This window comes from Lepisosteus oculatus, chromosome 9 (assembly GCF_040954835.1).
Source record: "Lepisosteus oculatus isolate fLepOcu1 chromosome 9, fLepOcu1.hap2, whole genome shotgun sequence".
Lineage (NCBI taxonomy): Eukaryota > Metazoa > Chordata > Actinopteri > Semionotiformes > Lepisosteidae > Lepisosteus > Lepisosteus oculatus.
The window spans coordinates 18,856,513-18,879,514 of NC_090704.1; the positions used below are offsets into that span (position 1 = coordinate 18,856,513).

Genomic DNA, 23,002 nt, shown 5'->3' on the forward strand with positions numbered 1-23,002 from the left:
CTGAGTGACTGGTCTTGCAGCCTGTTAAAGGGGACATTCTTTCAGTTCTGGTCTTGAGCTTTTAAGCAGTTTGGTTTCCTTAGATGTGCTCACTGTTTTTAAATAGGTTGGGTAGCTATAAACAAGCATTCATTTATAATTGTCAAAAACTGAATGAGGTTAAGATTTCAGTTACTGTGAAGATACACAACAACATACCATACAAATAAAAATGCTGTACTTATCAATAAGCAAACACACATATGAAAAACGTACTTTGTTCATATTATGATTATTGATTGATGATTAGATTTTTATTATTTTCAGAGATGTAATCCACTGGAAAATCAGAAAGATTTGTACTTTGCATCTCTTTAAAAATTGTCAAAACATTTCCCTTTTACAGAAGACAGATATGTTAATTTGTTGTTCAGTTCTCAACTTGCATGATGTGAAACCAATTTCACTGTTTGCATACTGCAGGAAAAATAAGTCAAGATGACTTCTCAGAGCCTTGTGTTACCCTTATCATCTGTGATCCATTGAATGTTCATTTCCACTCAGCCATCAAAAGGTTAAAGTGGGGTAAAAATTATGTTTTCTGGAGTGCATCTCAACTTGATTTTAAAGTAGAATGTTAACATGAATAAACATGGTTTTAAAACTGAAGGCCATATTCTAAAATAATTTTGAACAAGGTTTATCTGAGTACTACAATTCATACTGAGGTGAGTGTCCAGTTGAGTGCTAAGATAAATCAGAGGAAGGGAATTTAATTACTCTGTGGTTATTTGATCAATATGTGTTGCTCAGAATTTGATTCCTCCCAGCCTTACTAGTGTAAAAATACCTCCATCTAGTGGTTTTTGAAAGAACTCGTCTTTTTATTGATAGTATACAATACTTCATCATTATTATGATAAAATACTTTTTAAATGTCAATATTTCTTCCTACTACAGATTTTGAAGTTTTCTGCAAGGCTGCATAATTATTTTAAGACAATTTCAATAAATGACTTATAGCAAAATTCTACCTTGAAATAGCTGAGTTGACCAAAAAAAGAGTCTCTGTTGACCTTTTTCATAAATGATGTCGTAGCAACTGTCCCATCCTAAGTTTTTGTCTGAGTCCAGTCGCAAGTACTTGTAGTCATTGACAATGTATACAGTCTGACCGTTAATTACAGTCGGTTAGAGGAGTGTTGCATTTTTCCTAAAATTACGGACTAGTTCCTTTGTTTTCAAAACATTTAACTCCAAAGAGAATTCATCAGACATTTAGTAAAAGCATTTAGAATGGACCTATGATGATTTTCTTTAATAAGCTGACCAGGACTGTGTCATTAGCAAATTTATGAGATGTCTGTGTGTTTGCTCTTCAATCATTGATGTACAAAATGTACAGTAGGAGGGAAAAGATTCGGTCCTGTAGTGATCCAGTGGAAGTGTAGTAAATGTCAGATAACCATTTCCTCAATCTGGCCTGTTGAGATCTGTTTGTTAAGAATAGAGCCCATCCTTCCTGGTCACCTGCTTGAGGTCCCAGTAGTCCACACACAATTGGAAGGAGTCATCCTTCTTCTTGATGAGCGCTGGCTTGAAGAGCAATTGGCTGTCTGAGGGCTCCACAATGCCAGCATTGGTCAGTTCTTCCATCACTTAACAACAAGGGTGGCAACCAGATGGGTGCAGCTGTCCCTATGTTTGATATAGTGTTGCACCAGCCTGGTATGAGTGCTGTCCTCATCCTGAGCTGCAAAGGTGTCCTGGAAACCCCACAGAAGTTCTATAAACTGGCACTGCTGACCTAATCTGAGGCCTGGACAGCTGCATTGCCACATATCTTCGATGGCCTTATCCACTGATGCACTCCTTACTGACTAAGGGAAATTCCCTCCTTTCTGTTGGCCTCAGCATGGGGGTATTCCCTATATCTTCAGCAGGAGGTCTGGGCTCCCCACCCCCAGAAGGTGCCTTCATGTCATGCCTTCCTTGACATGAAGTAAGTCCCTTCTTAACTTCTCCCCAACACTGCTGTGAGGCACTCTCCTTCCTTTCAGCGCATGCAGGCTGGTGCTGGGTAGACTGCCCCTTGTGATTTTGCCCAAAGGTGGGGTCTTCATGCCCAGGGTGTCCAAGTACCTCTTGCCACCCCACCCTGGTGCTATTCTGAACTTCTGATGTCCATGTCCATGTAGTATTCATCTATAAATCAGATACCAATCACCATCCTCTGACAGCAGTGAATCCCACTACGCCAAAACGACAGCCTTATGTAACAAGTGAATTCAAGGCCACTTTGGGCTTGGGGGATCATGTCCCTATAATGTGCTCATGGGCTGATATAAAGATATGAACTACCCTATTTTTAATTGTTTTTTGCTTTCAGGTGCCCACAAAAAAGCTGAAAAAATATGAAAAGGAGTATCAGTCTATGCGTGAGAACCAGCTGCAGCAGGAAGATCCTATCGACCGGTACCAGGTAAGAGAAGGCTGCTTTCATCAGAAACCACAGAATGCCAGTAGGACTGAGACCTGCAAAAACATGTCATTATAAACAAGACTTTTCTAGCTGCCTAATACTGTAATCCAGACTCATCTTCAGTCAGACCTTATTATGGTGAATCTCTCTCAACAGCTGGACAGTTGTTGCAGTATTTGGATAACTACAGTGCCTTATGGGTGCTTTACACCTGGCAGCCCTTTCTGTAAAACAGTTGCTAGTATATAAATACACAATTTCCTAATTGGCACTGACAGTTTTTTGGAGACAGTACTGTAACAACAGTTTAATGGCAGCTGACGATGAAAAGTTGTTCCTCTTGATTTTCAAGTGTTTAGCATGTTACTATGTATATAAGATAAGATAAGATCACTTTATTGGCCATATACAATTTCTTGTATTAGGAATTTGTCTTTTTGCATACCCCAGCTTGCTCTCCATGAGACACACAGACAGGGAGAGAAGCTTGGACACAGCTTTCTGTCACTGTGCAGGTTATTTACTCAATGTGTCACATTAGGACATTTTGTAGCAAATGTAAGTTTTAGCAATGACTGTTATCAACAATTGCCAATATATAATCTTAGAAAAGAGAATTGTTAAAGAATTGTAGAGAGGGGGTAGAAGCTCCTAGAAAAAGTCTTTGATGATAGTGCACATTTTGATTTGTGAACTAATCATAAACCTCTTTCATTAAAGCAATAGGAGGGAAGAGTCAGAGCTAGGAGTAACACTGTTTTTTTACAGAGGAAACTTAGCAAAACTATGGTAGGAAGAGAGAACAATATAATTTAAACACCAAAAAACAAAACTAAAATCCATGACCCATCTTGCATCTTACAATATTGCATTGCACCCTGCTGTATGTACATCATATAGACACTGTATTCTTGGCTTTAATACAGTGTCCTTCAGAATGATTGGCACCCTTGTTAAAGATGATCAGAAAAGGCTGTGTCTTTGTTGTTTAGCAGCTTGATCTTACACAAAAAATATGAGAGAAATCTAACGTTTTAGTGGGGTAAAATTACTCAAAAGAAAAAAAAATCCTTATAAAAATTGTGTCCCAATTATTGGCACCCCTAGTAATTCCTATAAACAACATCTAATTAACATATATTCCCATTCATATTTTACCTTTTTTAAGCACACCTGAGTCTTTAGGAACTCTTTAGGAACTCCATGACTTCTGGTTTCACTGGGGTATAAATATGAGGTGACACGCAAGCCAAACACCCTTAGTCATCCATCAACATGGAGAAGATCAGAGAATACACAAATGGTAAAAGGTTGTTGACCTTCATATATCAGGCAATGGCTATACAAAAAATAGCTTCATACCTGAAAATACCCATCTCCACTTAAGAAAATAATTAAGAAGTTTCAAACAACTGGAGGTGTGATGAACCTGTCTGGAAGAGGACGCAAGAGTATTTTGCCCCCACGCGCAATGAGGAGGATGGTTCGAGAGGCAAAACTTTCTCCAAGGATCACAGTTGGACAATTGCAAGAGTTGGTTGCATTCTGGTGTCAACAAGTCTCCAAAACTACAATTAGACGCCACCTCCATACCAACAACTATTTGGAAGGCTTGCCAGAACATAGCCTCTGCTGTCATCAAACCACACAAGTATGTGCCTGGAGTTCGCTAAACATCACTGGAACTTTGATTCCACTGGAACCAGGTTCTATGGTCAGATTAGACAAAAATATAACTTTTTGGCAACAAACACCAGAGGTGGGTTTGGCGTAAAAAGAGTCAAGGTCATGCAGAAAAGAACCTAATCCCCACTGTGAAGTGTGGTGGTGGATCTTTGAAACTGTGGGGCTGTTTTTGTTTTCCAAATGCCCTGGGAATCTTGTTAGGATACATGGCATCATGGACTCCATCAAATACAAGGAGATTTCAGATAAAAATCTGGCTGCCTCTGCCAGTAGGCTAAGACTGGGTCGTGGTTGGATCTTCCAGCAGGACAGTGATCCAAAGCATAACTCCAAATCCACACAAAAATGTTTCACTGACCACAGAATCAAGTTTTGCTTGATTTTTCCCAGTCCCCTGACCTAAATCCCATTGAAAACCTGTGGGTTGAGCTGAAAAGGAGAGTCCACAAGCAAAGACCAAGAACTCTTTGAGATTTTGTATGGAGGAATGGTCTCAGGTCCCTTTATATGTGTTCTCCCACTTCATCCAGCATTATAAGAGAAGACTCAATGATGTTATCTTGGCAAAGTAAGGGTACTGAATGCAGGGGTGCTAATAATTGTGATTATTATTTATTTTTTATAAGGATTTTTTTCTTTGAATCATTTACCTCACTGAAAGGTTAGATTTCTCTCATATTTGCAGTGTAAGATCAAGCTGACAAACAACAAAGACATTTTTTCACAGCCTTTTTTGCTCATCTTCACCAAGGGTGCAAATAATTCTGGAGGGAACTGTAGATGATACTGCCTAACTTGATTGCGAAGCCCCTGATTTTCATGCAAACCATCGTTTTCCTGGGTGATCCCCACATGATCTTCCTCTTCTTTCAGTTTGTTTTTGTTTAGACCCTTCCATCAGTATCAGCCTGCGCACAAGAGAGGGACAGTTGTTTATCTGGCATTAGGAGCGAATGTGATGGTCAGTCTGCGACCAGAGAACTTGGAGCCCTGAAATGAAAAAACAGTGGTCTGAAGGGGTTTGCAATGAAAGAGGCAGAAGTAGTCTCTGACTGAGTCATTGTTCTCTCTCTTTAGAGGAGGTTAAGATTTACTCCACTATTTCTGAGTATTAAGTTGGCTTCAATCACATGACATTTAAAAACAATCCAAATTTTGGGACATCTTAAGAGGCTGTTCTAATAAAAAAAATAGATCACAAAAAGGTAACCAATGTGTTGCTTTTATCGCAAAACAAGCTTTTAATGATATATTACCTCCTTTAAAGAATAATTTGTATTAAATTTCTTTGTAAATGTTTTTGAACAATGTGATTCACCAGTGAAGTGTTTTGAGTCTTGCTGATAAAATCAAAGACCATCATGCTGCAATGAGTGGCAGAAGCTAAAGACTTGTGATTTCAAACGTAGGAAAAGAATTTCACCTATCAAATTTGCGGCTATAGTGTAAATGAAATAATTGCTTATTGGCTGCACCTATCACCTATAGAAGGTGGGCTCACACCTGAAGAAGGTTCCACGGCCGAAACGTTGTATTTTATTTCTTCTCTTTTCAGCATGGAATAAACCTATTACTTGTTCCTTTGCAGCCTACGCATGCTGACACAGCTACCCACCTGACCTATCACCTATAGTCCTGTGTGAGGAAATTTGTTTTTTCAGGGGAAAAAATACAGCAAATCAAAGTAATTTTAGTATCACTGCATGGTTCCCTTGCATAAAGGATGTAAATCAGAAAGAAAGTTCAGACTTTTACTATTCAAATGATTTTGGGATATGCAAAAGTCACTGCTCAATCCCAACACTGACAAAAAAACATCTTAATCTGCTTTTGCATTTCCCTCCCATTCAGAAAAAGGAAGAAGAATTCAGCTGAACCTCTTTGAACCTCAGTTGTTATACTCAGATTGCTGGATTAAGGATAAAAACAGCTTCAGCAAAAACATGGCCTAAAAGAAACAGTTACAGAAATTATCAACAAACACTCAGATCACAGAGCTCAGTTTAATTTGTCTTTTCAAGGCATAGACCATTGTAAATCTTGCTGAGAAAATTAGGCATTAATCTCTGCACAACAATGGGGCAAAAGGTAAATCTTGTGTTCTACAGAAGAATTTAAATTACATGACTAAGGTTGCCTATGACTCAATATAGTGACAGTGACTATCACTAGTCACATTATCACTATGTGTGTACTAAGTGCAGTTCTGAAAACTGCAAACTGCTTGATACTTGGGAGTCATGACCAGTGATGAAAAGTGAAGAGGCAAGGCACCAAGTCACAGGAACAATGGCTTCATCTATATAGGACAGCAGGAACAATGGCTTCATCTATATAGAATGGATCAATTCTGTTATTCCTGGTCTTCAGAAATGACAAGGAAATACACTGAACATCCAAGTAACGCTTGGGTGGAAAATCTAAGGCTTTTGCTTGATTTGGAGTACTCCAAATGTTGTTCTTTTTTAAATGAGTCAGCATTATTTCAGCACAACACTTGTGACAATCAGAGGTGTTTAAATTCAGTTCTCTGGACTAGCTTCAGCACCTGTACTGCAAGCTTCCATTCCGGAGAACCAGATATGTAAAAGCCTTAAGGCTAACCTGGAGACAGTGAAAAACAATTGGGTTTCCATTTTAATGATCTAAACAGCAGGGGCTGTATCTTTACCAAAGCACAGAAATGTCAGGGAGGTATGGAATAAAGTAAAGTTCTGAGCTGGGGTACAGCTGGGGCGGTACTAGTTCCCTTTAATCTGAAGGTCCATGGTGATATGGGTGGATGCTAAATTCAACTAACTTTCAGTCCAAATCAGGGGTTTCCAACCCTGATAAAACCCAGGTTTTATAGATTGCCACTATACTGAGTCACCAATTCCTAAAGATCCTGGAGCAAATAAAATGTGTAAATTGGGAGCAGTAATAGGTGATTTGCTAAACCAATTATTTAAATAATTTAGAAATCATTTGAGTATACTGTCCAAGTTTGAGTCAGTCCTCAGATACCAGAGGTCTCTTTATTGACGTGCTTACCTGTTTTAATACTTAGGTGTCCTCAATGTTTGGAAACTGGAGGCCTTTAAGACCAATTGGTGCTCTCCAGGAACAGGATTTGGATCCAAGCAGCCTTCTTAGCTGAAACTTCTTTGCAGTGTTGATACAGTCTGGTTCCAATAGCACTAGTGCAAAGTAGTGAAAAACAGTGGCTTGATTAATGAAAAATGAGTTATTGCATTTCTATATTGCTTTCATCCCAGATGATCCCAAATCAATTTACATGTATGAGGAGATTTGTGGTTTACAGTGTTGGTAATGGTATGGTTTCCACATGGAGGAAAAATATTCCCCCCTCTCCAATGTTTTCATTTGTAAAATAGTCCCTTATAATTTAAGGTGTCACCTCATTATAGTTTTCATTTGCTGCTGTTTTTAATTAAATCTGACTGTTCTGTGTACTACAAGCTATAAAAATGGGTTGAAATAACTGTCCCTCTGCTCTGAGATGCATTTACTGAGATTTAACTGACCATTCTTTGGAATAGTTTCTTCAAGCTAATCTTCCATTCTAATGAAATATTAATTCCTGACTTATTTATTCTATTTTTCATTAATGAAAATATTTGTTTTGTAATCAATTTTTCAGGTCAAAAAGCTACTTAAAGGTGTTTTATTTATTTTTTGTACAATAAGCAAGAGAATTTAAGAAATGCATGTCACCTAGTCATAGACTAGTTTTTCTTGTTAAATTAATTTATACCTTAATCCATTACAGTACTGTTTTTGCTGCATTTGATTCCAATAAATACTTTGCATTTTCAAAAATTCTTTCGCAGAAGAGTTTTTTATGTATGAAACCAGATAGACAATTTTGTTTTAATTCTCAACTTATATTAACAAAAACATGTGAACCACAAGACTACAAGTATAAGGTCTCAGGTAAAAAAAACACCATCCTGAAAATAATCTTATTTCCTTTTTGGTCAACTAGGAAGCACAGAGCATCTAGGTGATTACCAAATAAAATTAGACAATTGAACTAGCTAATTGAGCTGAGCTAGCTTGACAGGACAGAAGCAGGCATGCATGCCATACAGTAGATAACATTAATACTGTCAGATGTTACAGGAAAAAAGTTTTTATTAATGTTGTTTTTTTTCTAGTTTGTCACTGAAGACCTTTAGTTTGTCAAGAATTAGAAAACATCACTGGGTTTCTGCCCATTATTTTTAACTTCAATAAATCTGAAACTGTAAAAGTTTCCAAAGCAAATATATTCCAAAGCAAACCTTACAGTTATCTCATTAAACATAACTGTTCATTTTTACTCTTTAAGAATAAGCAGAGCATCTGCTCCTGCCTGCCTTCTGTTATTTTTGTGCCTTTTTTATCAGGCCTCCTCAGCCAATCATATCATTTTGGCAGAAATAGCATTTACATAAAGCCAAATCTAGAGGAAGTTTCTTCTGAGCCAAAGCGAGTCTGGCCCAGAGCTTACAAGCACTGTTGAACATGTCCTGCATTTACTAGTTCAAAATGTAGTGTCTTTTTTGCATGCCAGTGTAAAGCAACTGTTTATGAAACCCAAAGAAGGTAAGCAACAATTTTACTAAGCCAGTGCTTATGCATTTGCTTTTTAGTGCATTTTGCTTTTTATTTTTTATGTGTCTGAGCTTAAAGCTCAAGAACTATTGCAGTCTTGTTTAATGAAGTGTTTGTGTTAACCATGCCAAATACTGTAGTTTTTCAAGGGTTTTTCTTGATCTTATTTATTTAAAGATTACAAGTCATCTTGTAAAGTGGTCCCCAGCAGTTCTTTTGTTGAAACATGCTGTCTTTGTGTGACATCTTAATCAGTCCTAGATTCTGATAGAGAACTGATAGAACTGATAGAAGCTTTCTATAGAATATAGTTTAATCAATACTAGTGAGCAGAACACCACCGGATTACTTCCTGGTATGCAGCAATCTTGACAAACATTTATTGAGAACAAACTATTGATATCTCTTGGACAAATTTCAAAACAAGAGCTTTTACCAATACTGTTAACAGTACTTTGAAAAGCTTTCTAATTACAAAGAATTTTAATAGTAACATTTTAAAAGGTCAAAAGGTTACAGTGACCCTGACCAGGAAAAATGGTGAAAATGAATGGATGTAGAAATGTTTTGTGATTTAAAATGCAGTGAAAAAAGACTCAGAACAAATACAGTAGTTCACCATGACTATCTGAATATACTTGGACAGCAAGAGCTCTGGTTTCTGTTATTTCTTTATGATTAGGCTCAGAACTTTAAACCACACTTGGTTTTGCACATGCGTGTGTGTAGCTCTATAATGGTAAATGTTTTGTTGACATTCCAATACAATGAACTGACAACAAAACAGAAGTGTGAGCACCAAGGAAATGTATGAAAATGCTGTTTCATATCCTTCCTGGTAAACTAGGTCAAAAGGACGCTAAAAATAATTTCTACTTAGGTTTCTAAATAAGGAGCTTTTACTCAATTAATTGCAATATGAAGCACTTTGTAGGAAACGCCTCATTAGTCTGATTTGTTGGAGCAAGGGTTTTGTTGGTTGAAATGATTTTAATATCAGAGTGCACATATCTCTGGAGGATCGGTGCTAGGAAAGTGAAAAGGAGGTCTGTGAGTGCTCATGAGTGTCAGGTGATCTGCCTATATTCCTAAGTAACAAAATAATTGAAATGAAATTCTCTAGTGATGTGCTGTTTCCTGTCACAACTCAGATGTCATAAGACTGCTGCTGGACTTCAGGAATATTTGTTTTTTCCCAGTCTCCACCCTAGATTTAGAAGATTCTGGTTTTGTATGTAGTGCACGGCTATATTATTGCAAACAACTGCTTTAAGATGTTTACTGTTAAATTAAACTTTTTTAAAACACAACATGGACTACACTTCTCAAATGCTAAGATCCCTTGCAGGTTTGCTGTTTAGACCATTTCTGAAAAAATCCTGGGAACCATTAAACATGGCAAAACAGAAAGGTAGCTCCAGATTGTGTCTAATTTGTAGGCATGCCATCATAATTGCTGATGAGTTGTTCACTTTATAAATAGCTAAGACATTTTGTGTGAAATTGAAAGTTAAGATAGATTACAAATGGCCTATCTAGCCTGCTGGGTAGTTAGAATATTGCAAAAAAGGAACTAGTACATTGTATTTAATAGTAAATGTAAATGTTAATAAATTATAAATTAATAAATTAACATTTATAGAAAGAAAACTAGGGCCTGGTAATAACTTTGGCTGAGTTCTGCCATACTTTTACATGGTATCTTATTGTAAGGTGAGAAAGACTGGGACTGGGAAACACGATTACCTGTTGGAATAACTGCAGCAGTACTTGTAAATCAAGTTTAAAAAATACATGTATTACTTAAATCACAAAAAGGATATAATTAACTCTTATTTTATGATTCATACACAGAAGTGTTACTCAGTGCTTCTTCGTGTGTACATAGTGAAATCCTGTTAGCCACAAGTAGTTGTGTGAGATGCACTATGACATCTTGCTGCACTATGACACCATAAATGTATACCAAGAAGCTGAATTAAAACTGCACTCTTACTAAATATGTACACCTGCTTAAAACACAACTCTGTTTTAAAAAATTATGCTTTACTTTGATTAAATATTATGTTAAATCATTGCACCAATTAAACAACTTGAACAGGACAGGTATTTAGATATTAAACACAGTTACATGCTGACATAATCAAGCAGTGTTCCAGTATGCACACTTGCAGTCTTGTTCCATTGATATGCACGTTCCCGCTTAGGTCTGCAAGGGCTTAGAGTGTCTCATTTCTAATTTGTGTTTCACAAGAGTGCTCACAAGCGCCCACAATGGACCCTTCTCTGAAGTCTGTATCAGAGTGGACTTCGCTAAAGGAAAGTACCCCCTTCCATTCGAAATGGTGACGTTTCATGTTTTAACCTATCAAATCTGAGAGATGTTGCCATGGAGAATAAAATATTCACATGTTAGTAAAATTAAACTTTTTAGTTATAAAATGTATAATATTTTATGTAAAAACAAATTTCATTTAGGCTGCTTTAGATTCATATGTATTCTAGGTACGTGGTGTTGAAATAAAGCTATTATTTCATAACCCCATTTTGACTGATTTGACTATTCATTTACCTGCAGTGTAATTATACACTGAAACGCTAAATATTTAATAGTACAAAGCTGGTTTACTCTCTGCACTTTTGAAATCAGTCATGTTTAGCATGAATGAATACATTGTTTGACTTGAATTGTCATTTTTGTACTCAGACAGAACAAATGTACATGAAATGTATTTAATAGTACAAAAACAGCGGTATTGCCAAGTTTTCCTTAGTTTTCAAGATTCAAAATTTCTGTATTTGCCATATACAACATGTGTATTGGGATGTTTACATGTTCAGCTGTACCCAGTAATATTAGAGAAAAAAATAGGCACAAATAACAGACATGGACAATACATTTAGACAATAGACGTTATACAGCCAAGACAGAACATAGTGCAAACAGTGCAGTACCTTAAAGTGCAGGTGCTAATATGAGTTGTTTATAATGCAGACTGTTTGGGGGAAGAAACTGTTTTTGAATCTATTCGTCAGTGTTCTGGTACAGCAGTACCTCCTACCAGAACCCAGGGATGAAAACAGATCTGGGCCAGGGTGAATTGGGTCCTTATGCTCGAGCCTGTTTTGGCAGCGGTCGAGACATATCCGGTTAATGGTGGGTAGCTCAGTCCCAATGATTTGGGAGCTACTATGTAATTCTATACCATTGTATAGGAATGCATGCTACGAACATGTCAGGACACACTTAATCGTATTACGGTACAAATCGGTGAGTGTTGTCTTGCTCATCCCCCACTTCCTTAACTGTCTCAGGAAGTGAAGGCGCTGGTGAGTTTTAGTGAGGATGGCAGCAATGTTCTCAGACCAGATCAGCCTCTCAGTGATCTGAAGGTCAAGGAACCTGAAGGTGCTGACAGTTTAGACTGGAGCCCAGTGAATGATGATGGGTGTGCGACATCCTTCGTGCCTCCTGACGTCTACTGTCTCTTTTGTTTTGCCGATGTGTTCTACTACCTTTTACTACCTCGTACACTTCTACTACCTCGTACCTGTAGGCGGTTTCATCATTGTTGCCGATAAGACCAAGTCCTGTGATGTCATCAGCAAACTTGATGATTTGATTGCCCTTAAATCTAGCAACAAAGTCATGTGCATATAGAGTATACAGCCGTGGGCTCAGGCAGCAGCCCTGGGGGGCCCCTGTGTTGAGGATCAGAGGGAATAAGGTTTTGTTTCCAATCCTCACCACTTGGGGTCTGCCTGTCAGGAAGTTCAGGACCCAGTTGCAGATGGAGTTGCTGAGGCCCAGACCCCCGAGTTTTACCACTAGTCTGCCTGGCACAATTTTGTTGAAGGCTGAGCTGAAGTCAATAAATAACATCCTGGCATAGGTGTTCCTCTTTACTTCTTCCATTTTGAGTCGAGTCCTTTTAACCTGAACAAACATGTTAAATGTTATGTTATGAAACTTTTGCGAAAGAATAGACAAAATGGCATTCAGTTTAATTGAACTATAAGTGGAGAATGGATATTTTTTTAAAACAATTCTCTGCTGACTTGCAGTTAACTACTGGTAAAGGAGCAGCACTAAAGATGGAAACAAGAACGCACTTTGACCTGAGCTATAACCAGCAAATGACATCATATTACGCTCTTTATAATGGTGCACTTTCAGATGTTCACATACTTACACACTATGTCACCGAAGTGCAGACTTGAAGGAAGGTTTTAGGGCTTAGTGGGGCATCTGGAACACTTCCTTACTGTGACCCAGTATATGAAACTATTTTTTTCCATAATTGATTTAACATTTTAAAGTGTTCACTAAAATTAACTTAGTCAGTTTTACTGGTATCTGTTTTGTCTTTAAATTAAATTATTGTAACGACTGCGTGGTTTACAGAATGGAATGAAGCAGGAACACAGCTCTGACGTGGGTTGACAGCACATTATTAACACCGCTGAAGAGGGTTACACACAGGGACATAGGGAATACAGCACAACACTTAAACTATACACAGACACGAAAGGGAAGAGGGCATCTCACAGCCCCCATCTCGCTATATACAGTCCGCTAGTCCCACCCCTCAGGCGCCATTCCCAGCCCACCTTGCGTAGCCATCTACAGTGGACGGTGCAGCCGCTACAGTGTCCCACATGAGCACTACATGTACATTATTTAAAATATGAAGTTTTTCTGCAACTGTGTTGCATTGCGTTGCAACTTTTGTGATATCAGTTTTTGTCAGAGGTTTTGTGATCTCTTGATAAGCGTTTTGAAATAGGAGCCATCTAAGATGATGCTGGTCCTTGTGTTAGTTTATTTTCTATTGCAACCCTGGATTTCCAGTAATTTCCTGTCCAAAGAAAGTATTTTTACTTTCACATCTGTAGCAAATACAGGAAACATTGAGCATAAGTGTTTTTTTCGTATCAATACGCTATATGAGATCCATAAGGTAAATCATGTTGCTGCTGCAAGTCGTGTCCAGAATTCCAATCCAGTGTCACAGTATGGTGCCACGGGAAAGTGTGTTGTAGGAGTTGTCTTCCATCTGATGAGATGCTGCCTATAGTTAATTAAGATCCCAAGGCTCTGTCTGTAATATTTAGGATTTTAACTCTGTTGTCATTAATTCTTTGTTCAATTTGATCTGCTATCTCATCTGCTATGCAATGGGATTTCTGCCAATATCTGTTGCCCATGTTGTTAACGTATGCTACAAAATTGCAAGGAATTATGTACAGAATAAATTCTGTCATAACTAGCATCTGTACAATCAGACATCAACAATGAGAGCGATGGGGTTGCTGTGTGCTTATCAGATATATTATGGTTTGCTGTTCTGTATCTGATACTCAGTGATTAATTACTTGGTGAACAAAATTGGTTTTGACTTTAAAAAAGGGGACATCTGTTCATAATTTTTATTTGTCTCAAATAAATACCCTGCCTTGCTCTCATTGCTTGCCGGGTAGGCTCCGGCTTCCCGCGCCACCGTGTGGTCTAACACGACATGGCATAATGCCAATTAAATAGATCAATCTGTTAACTTCTATTGATGGATTTTGTTCAAAGCAGTGAAAGTCTGATACAATTAGCTTTTGCCAACCATTTCTCAAATGACCACAAACATTTTTGACTGCTATTTTTAATGGGTTAAATCAAGTTAGTGGCTTGATATGGGATGTCCACCTTATCACCAGCTATCAGGTTATAACATTGTACAGAGTATTTATGAATATAATGTTTTTTTCCAGAAATTTTAAAATCTTGTTTGAAGTAATTGACAATAGTAATTTTCTTGTAACTAACTGATGTTCATGTTAACTTGTCCAGTTAACCTGTGCACAGATGAACTCTTTTGGGTTTGGGTGTGGCAACGCCATCTGATCCAATGCCCTTGTTTCTGTGACTGATTTCTGCAGATTAATTTTCTTAGACCTTTGGTTACTTCTGCATCGTCGGCATCTATTGTAGATTTCATTGGATGTATTATTAATATCTACAGGAAAGACAGGACCCTTGGCTCATGAGCCTCCTGTAAACACAGAAGGTGGAAAATTATCTTTGAAGCATACAAACAGGGAGAAATCGGTTTAAAAAAATAACAAATAATAAACTGTTTTCTAGCAGTTCTCTATCAGAATTAAGAAATCACTAAGGGAGCAAAAGTGTGCACGTCTGCAGCTTTGGCAAGTACAACTGTAACTGAGTATAAGTATTGCTTTAATGAACTTTCATGTGTTTCATATGATATACATAAGGACAATTGAGTAAACAGACACTGTGTGAGAGAATGCTAAAAATGTAAATTGTCCAGCAGAGCCATTATATCACTCAATGTCTCCACTCTGACTTCATCTGCTATCTTCTGTTATCCTTCCACAGAGGGAGAACCGCCGGCTGCAGGAGGCTAGCATGCGTCTGGAGCAGGAGAATGATGACCTTGCTCATGAGCTGGTGACCAGCAAGATCGCACTGCGCAACGACTTGGACCAGGTCCCTGTCGCCACATTACTGCAATGCTTTTTTGCGAATGTGTATAACAGGACAGGACTTGGGCAAAACACAGCAAACATTGCAAATCAAAGTGACAAAAAGTAAAATAAAAGCAATTAATATCAATGCATTTCATATACTGTACCATCTCCAAACATATTATTTGCAATGTAGGTTATTTGCTTATGTGGATATTGATATACACATAGAAATTGAATGTTTCTAAATCATTTTTTAAATTATTTTTTTAATATTGAAGTACAGTATGAATATGAGCTGAATATTACTAAACTGTTCACTGGTGTAGGTGTGTTGTTTACTCCCCAGTGGGTCACTTACTGAGCTTCTGTCATTGGTTTCCGTAAAATATTATTTAATGCAATGCAGCCCAAAAAGACTGCTGTCCATAGTGTACATGCAAGAGTACGTAGATAACACTAATGGTAAACATGCATTGGAAAAACTTCCAAATAAATATAGTTTCTAGTGTGGGCATCTTGTTGGTGGCTGCAGTCAGTTTGTGTTGGATTTTAAGTGTATAAGGCTGCCTTTGGGCAAACTCAGGACCTGCTAGGTGTGACCCTGATGTGCTGCTCTCCTTTCAGGCAGAGGACAAGGCGGATGTCCTGAACAAGGAGCTGCTCAACACCAAGCAGAGGCTGGTGGTGATGGAGGATGAGAAGAGAAGACAGGAAGAGGAGACTGCCCAGGTAAGGGAATGTGAGGGAACCCTGGGAAAAAGCCTTCAAAATCAGCATTCACAGCTGGCATATTCCTTTCTGCACCTCCTATAGAGCTCACTCTACTAACAGGGCAGATGCCAGCTCTTTGTTTTCTGCAAGTTGCATAGACTTTCTGTACAGATCACAGTGTACATTGAAAGTGCTTTTTGTGCAGCAGTAATGACCATTCGTGGAACACATGACAAAAGTTTATTTTCCCTCCCCTTAAGTTTCTTACTAACATATCCTTAATGGTAAGTACTCTGATCTCCAGTGGATGGTTCCATCTGTGCTTAGCATCAGAAGAGGTATATCTGTTAACTCTGTCCTGGTGTATACTGTTAAAATCTTCTGACTACAAAGGAATAAAGTAAAAACTGAGGAAACAATGAGGAGTACAATGCTTGATACAATACAGTCAGTCTCTATTTTAAATCACTTGTTCACGTACAGTTAAAGACAGTATTGGTACTCTTGAAGACATAAAGTACTTTGGTGTTTTAATTGCCACTTCCAAGAATGAGTGTTGAGCCAAATAATTATAGTTCATTAAGAAACTGACTCTGCAGCATCAGTTGCTCAATTATAACGGTATTATTAAAACTGAGATTATTATTACCAACACTAATTCTGTGACAGTATCCCTGGCCTGGTACTCAGAACATGTGCCTGGCAGACAGCTGATGTCTGTACTGACATCTTCAACCTGTCCTTGGGCCCAGTCTACTGTACCAAGCTGCTTCAAGACAACCACCATCGTGCCAGTACCAAATAAATCAGCACCCACATGCCTGAACAACTACCGCCCTATTGCACTCACCCCCATCATAATGAAGTGCTTTGAAAAACTACCTATACCACACATTAAGGCCAGCATCCCCAAAACACTTGATCCTCACCAGTTTGCTCAAACATCGCACAAAGCGCTCCACAGAGCATGCAATCTCTATAGCTTTACACACCATACTAACCCACCTGGATAAAAGGAATACCTATACAAACATGCTGTTCATTTACTTCAGTTCGGCATTTAACACCATCATACCCATAAAATGTGCTACCAAACTCAGGGCTCTAGGTCTAGATACCACCCTCTGTAGCTGGATCCTAGACTCCCTCACCAGCAGACCCCAGCACCTGAGAGATTAACGAGAAACACTTTTCACTGTACTATGCACCCGTGTAAGTATAATAACAAAAAAAGCTGAATTGAATTGAATTGTGCTTTTCCTCTATTTCAGCTTAAGGAGGTGTTCAGAACAGAACTGGAAAAAGCTGAATCAGAAATCAAGAAAACCACAGTCATCATTAGCGAGTACAAGCAGGTAGAGACTGCTCATTAGCTATAATCCTTTTTCCCTTCTTCTATTTAAGTTATTGTAAAAGTGCTTTAAAAACCTTAAACTGCAAGTGGCCATTTGTGGAGAAGTTATATAGGATACAGACACAATATTATGAAATAGCTCTTATTTTTTAGTTGTTAATTTGTCAAAATAACTTATTAATGATCTCAATATAGAGTCCCAGAAAAAAACTTCACTCCAGGGAGTGATGCAAACTTTATATTCTTATTTTTTATATTCTGTCATTAGCACAGATGGGTTCTTTCTTGGTACTGAGTTGACCTGACTCACCCCACCCTCTGTTTTCTTGTATGTCTTAAAGATTTGTTCTCAGCTCAGCACTCGACTAGAGAAGCAGCAGGCCGTCACTAAGGAGGAGCTAGACATTGTGAAGGTGAGAGCGAAGGCCAAGTTCCATGAACAAGTAGCAACTTGTGGAGACCTTCCTGTATTATAAAGAATCCCACCACCTGCTTTCATATTTGGGATGTGACCAACAGGTGCAAATACTCTCAGTGAACTCTGAACCTTTCTTGTGCTTTGCATGTATATCACCCCTGTTTCTGTTGGCAAATTTGTGAAACATTTTGAAAACTTTTTTAAAACACTTTTTAAAATAAATTTAGTTATTTCTGATGTATAGCTTTTCAGCGTTCCACATACCTAGGACACTGATTAAATGTGAAATCAAAGACCCAAACCTTTGGTAACCTTTCATCTGGCTGAGTTATTGTCAGTTGCCTTAGGCCTTCTTCATTGAAGCTAAGAACCTGCTACATGTCTACATTGACAACTGCCTTGATAACAAACAAGATGTACTCACTTCTCCTGTTACTTGGAAGTGTTCCCAAACTAAAAAAGTCATTTCTTAAACAGTTTCCATGTAACAAGGGACAGTCTGCTGTAGAAATATATTAAAGTAAAAGTTTGGACTTGCCATATTTTTTTCCTCACACCCTCTGAATTTGAATTTCCAATAACTAACCAGCTCTATCCGTTTATACCACCCAGCATTGAATAAAGGAGATTGTATGTGCAGATGTCCTCTGAATTGTGTGCTGTCTGTCTGCTGTTTTTTCACACTATATCTCCAAACCATAAACACTAGAGCTAAGGATGTAGGTCTCACAGGTACTCAGTGACAAAACCCAGACTTTAACCCATGACCTCTGATCTTTTGGGACTTACAGAGGACTTCACTATAGTTTCAAATGGTTCTCAATGATTTTCTCAATTCAGTTTCACATTCTGTAAAGCTAACTGTGTAAAAACAAAATAGAGGTCCAATGGAGTAAATTTGACAGGGTGCATATGTCAGTGTGGATAGCTGTGTCATGTTGTGACTGTGATGGCAGGAATCCAATCAAGCTGGAGTCATTAAGCAGTCATCAATATGGTAAGTACTCAACACTGGCCTTCTCCCATCTCCACCCTCAGAGCAAGGTGATGGCATGCGAGCGCTGTCGGGAGATCTTCAGCAAGGAGGGATCCCTGCAGCTGCCCGCCATCAGCCGTGACAACCGTGACCAGGATGTGGATGAGGAGAAGGACTCCCTTAAGAAACAACTGAGAGAGCTGGAGCTGGAGCTGGCCCAGACCAAACTGCAGCTAGTGGAGGCCAAGTGCAAGATTCAGGTAACCCAGGAAGAGGTTGGCTGGTGGTCACAGAATACTGTGTTTACTCCTTCTATTTAAAAACTCTGTTCCAGAGAATTGACATAATGTCTCACTTTCTCTGAATTGGTGAGAATCTATTGGAGAAAACTTAAATTTAGAATACTTAAAATTTCATTGATTTCTTATGTCAATTATTTTTTTAATCATGTAGGGTATAACTTTTTCAGCAGAATATAGCCTGAATTCCTCTTTTGCCAAAATACAAAGAGCTCCCTCAGCCCGAACTGGCAGCTAATGTTACTCTGTTCCCTAGAGAACTCCACCTCCTTTCTCAAAGGAAAAAATGGGCTCCCATCTTGAAAGTGAACAGTGTTTCTCCCTCACTTGTATAAAGCCGGAAGCAGATTCTCTGTGTTTGGCAAGTTGACCTGTCTTCCTAATCCTGGGAAATGCCTACACAGTATAATAATGTTGTGTGAGCGTTAAACATCCAATACTCGCTTCAGTGCTGACCCTTGCTACTTGGTTTAATCAAGAGTCAACTTGTCTGAGTCGCCTTGCCCCATGCGCTTAACAAAGCAAGTGACCACACATGTTGTAAATACAGAACAGAAAAGACCAGAAGACAATGGAGGAGAGGAACCAAAAACTCCTTCTCTAGTCGATTGTACTTGGGACCAGCTTCACAGAGAATTGCACCCACTGATGAATGCTTGTACTTACCGTCTCTAAATTATCCTTAAACTGCATTCTAGTAGCAACAAACAGCTCAGTGTTAGTTACTATAGTTTATTTCTATATAATTTTGCTGCATATGGCCTGGTCCTGGTATAACCTCATCTGGGTTTGTCCTTTAGGACAATTAATTTTGTATAATGACACAATGAAACAGGTGAATTCTTGTGTCTCAAAACATTGTGTTTTTACGTCTCAAGCTATGTGTTAAGAATGTAAGGTTAATTAATCTATTACTCTTTTTTTAGGAGCTGGAACACCAGAGAGGAGCTCTCATGAATGAGATCCAGGCTGCCAAAAACTCCTGGTTTAGCAAAACCTTGAACTCTATTAAGACAGCCACAGGTAACCAGCCCCCCCCTTCTCCAAAAGAGGGAGTGTAGCAGCTCCCGCTGGAGTGAATAGCATGAGTCAGTTCTGGACATGGTGAGAAAGCCCATAACCACAGGGGCTGTGCACTCTGTGGAAGAGGTGATGGGCAGGGGGAGCGAGGCTGAGCTAACATAGGGATCACAAGAACACTAGTACAATGATTCAGTGCAGTACTTCCTTTCTCAAACAGGAGAGCTCAGGTCAGATTGGCATTGGATCTGTCAATAGCTTAAGGAAAATACAAAGGAAGCCATTATCGTCCTTGCTATAAGGACGTATGGCTGCTGCTCAGCTAAAAAATCAGACTGAAAGCACTTGTGTTCATTTTATTTTCCCAAAACACTTTTCATCTCTTCTTTGTATCACTCTTTACGCAAGCTAGTGGTTGAGAAAGGGAGTACTACATTGTGAATGCACTGCGAGATGTGTTGAAAAATTGATTATCTTGTGTTGTTTTCTATATAGTTTAAATATATTGGTCGATTCTAAATATATAACTAATCATTTTTAATCATGTACAGTTCTATAAACACGAAAAGTGCTTTCTTATGTTTTACTGTCTGAATTTGAATGCATCTCTATAGCCTTTGTGGACTTACTGAAGCACACTACATATGAGAACTGGTGCTGTCAAAAACAAAACAAAAGATATATTCCACCTATTCCACATTCTTTTAGAAAATGTGCTTGACATTCAATCAATTCTCTTGTCAATCATCTCCTTATGTTTTATTCCTGCATTTAAATGCAATGCCATTCATGGGTTGTTGGTGGGCAAATATATATACGTCAATCCTGTTATCTAAACACTGCCCAATGTTGTGCCAAGATAAAACTTCTTAAATAAAAAAAATATTTTATTGTACTGACCTTTTATGGTTAAATGAAAAGTGACTCTGCAAAAGACATGTCCAGATGCAGTTTTAGCAGGTTTTCATTTTAGCCAAGCTCTTAATCCAATTATTACAGCTACATCAGTTTAACAGCAATCTTGCAAGCTTTTTTTCCCCAAAACAATTCCAATTTCCACATTCTACTATTTCTAAAGCAGTACTTGGTTTATTATCAGTAGTATAAATATTATACTGAAACACAGAATATTAAAATTCCAACAAATTTTTTAAATCCCATGCCAAGCAGTTCCAGAGAAGGACGGTATTGAACATAGGCTTGCCACTAGAAGCCACCAAAAAACAGACTCAAAGACATTTAGAAAGATTCCTGCATTTTTGTACTGTAGCTTAAGGAACCTTAGCACAACAAAAATAATGGAGCTTATACAAAAATGCCAGTGATGTTTTATGACTATTTTGAAGGTTTCAGAACAACCTCTAAGACTTAAAGATATTCTTCCTATAAACTAATGACTCAGCCTACCACAATTCAGAACATTTTTGTTGATATGTTGTATCTACGATTTTTCATTCAATGCAAGTAAGTACTTCAAACACTGTTAACATTATAAATAGGAATTTTGGTGACTGAAAAAGTCAGAGGTGTTCGAATATTTTTTAAAGCCACAGTCCATGAAAAGGCAAGCAAATCAATCAACAAAAGAAATACTGTAGCGGGAACTGTCTCTTGTGGAATCCCCTCCAACCTGCCAAGTGTTTGGTGTTCAAAACTGCATAAAAAAGACACGTTTTGCATTTGTGTGTACACTTAGCTTGTGTTATGCAGGCTTAAGGGATAAAAGACAAATATTTAGCCAATGTATTTGAAATGGGAAATTAATCTGAAGAATCATTAAAGTATTTTGGTGCTTTTTCGAAAACTCAGTGGTGAAAACAAGATTTTAAATTTTGTGGAACTTCTATCTACTCGAACTACTGTTTAAAAACCTTAATGGCCACAAGTTGCTTGGGGATAGTATTCTTAGTTGTCTGTCATTTCTTTGGTTGGTTTAATAGTTGTGCTTTCACACAAAACATTTCTTAAAACTTCAGACTCCCTATATATATATACATCCAACTGGATGCAGTGTTAAATCCAGCAAATTGAATTAAATAGCTCAGTTGTTTGCTAACTGTGTCATAAGCACTTGGTATGGCTTGATTCTTAGTTCTGCTACACTGTAAAAGACCAGTAATTCTCATTCCATTTTCCTGACTCCAGTCAGTAATAACATACATGTACAGACCATTCATGCCACTTTTGAGCATCAGTGGACCTGTGTTTTTTGGCTCATTGTTTCAGCACTAGAATGCAATTACTGTCACAGTATAAACCAGTCTTAGCAGGGCTTATAGATCCCATCCATCATCAGCGATTTACAGTGGTAGACTGCATCTCAGGTATGCAGTTAGTACAAGTCGTAGTTAATTCATAAAAATTTAAATCAGAAGGTGCTGCGGTTCTCAAGCGCCACTTCTGCTGCCATGTGGAGCGTTAGCAGATCATACAACCCTTTCCAGAGAGCAGGGGATTCCAGGAAAAGATAATTCAGTCTAAACTAGGTTTACGCTTATAACGATGCAAACTAGTACAAAAAAAGTGTATTTTGATCTGGGACTCAGAAGCAGACCACAAGTGTCAGGTTGGGCATAAGTGGTTATTACTAAACTCTACTGATTTTTATCAGTGACCATTTGACTCTTTACCTTTTTACTTATTTTCTTTTGCTGAATGTCATACTGTATATTAATGTGTCCTAAGATGTTATGAACAAAAAATATTTTTCAGAAACCTACCGTTTAATAACCAGTTAAAACTAATGAAGCTAACTGGAATCCTGCTTAATAATGGTGTAACTCAGTATGCAATGTTATTGCAAGATGTTGGTCTTTTTTGAGTTGGAAAATGTTTTTCAGATGGAGAAATGCTTTTCATGTGTGGGTCATCTTCACATATATTTTTGTCTGTTTAAAAAGTGGGGCAGTGAAGTAAGAAATACAGCATTAAGGTTCAAATGGTCTCTTCTGTACCTGTTCTGCTCACATTAATAAACTTCAGATTTTCTGTC

General features: G+C 38.1%; 1 protein-coding gene across 2 annotated transcripts in view; it reads left to right on the plus strand.

The window, feature by feature from the left end:
* The window catches only part of rabgap1l (RAB GTPase activating protein 1-like), a 378,884-nt gene extending 355,882 nt beyond the window's left edge, over positions 1–23,002 (plus strand). For both annotated transcript variants that reach the window (XM_015355764.2, XM_006635021.3), the window contains 7 exons: positions 2,369–2,461; positions 15,141–15,251; positions 15,857–15,961; positions 17,215–17,298; positions 17,639–17,710; positions 18,754–18,951; positions 19,917–23,002. In XM_015355764.2, coding sequence (XP_015211250.2) covers positions 2,369–2,461; positions 15,141–15,251; positions 15,857–15,961; positions 17,215–17,298; positions 17,639–17,710; positions 18,754–18,951; positions 19,917–20,051 — 798 coding nt within the window. In that variant the 3' untranslated portion in view covers positions 20,052–23,002. The remainder of the gene's footprint in view (positions 1–2,368; positions 2,462–15,140; positions 15,252–15,856; positions 15,962–17,214; positions 17,299–17,638; positions 17,711–18,753; positions 18,952–19,916) is intronic.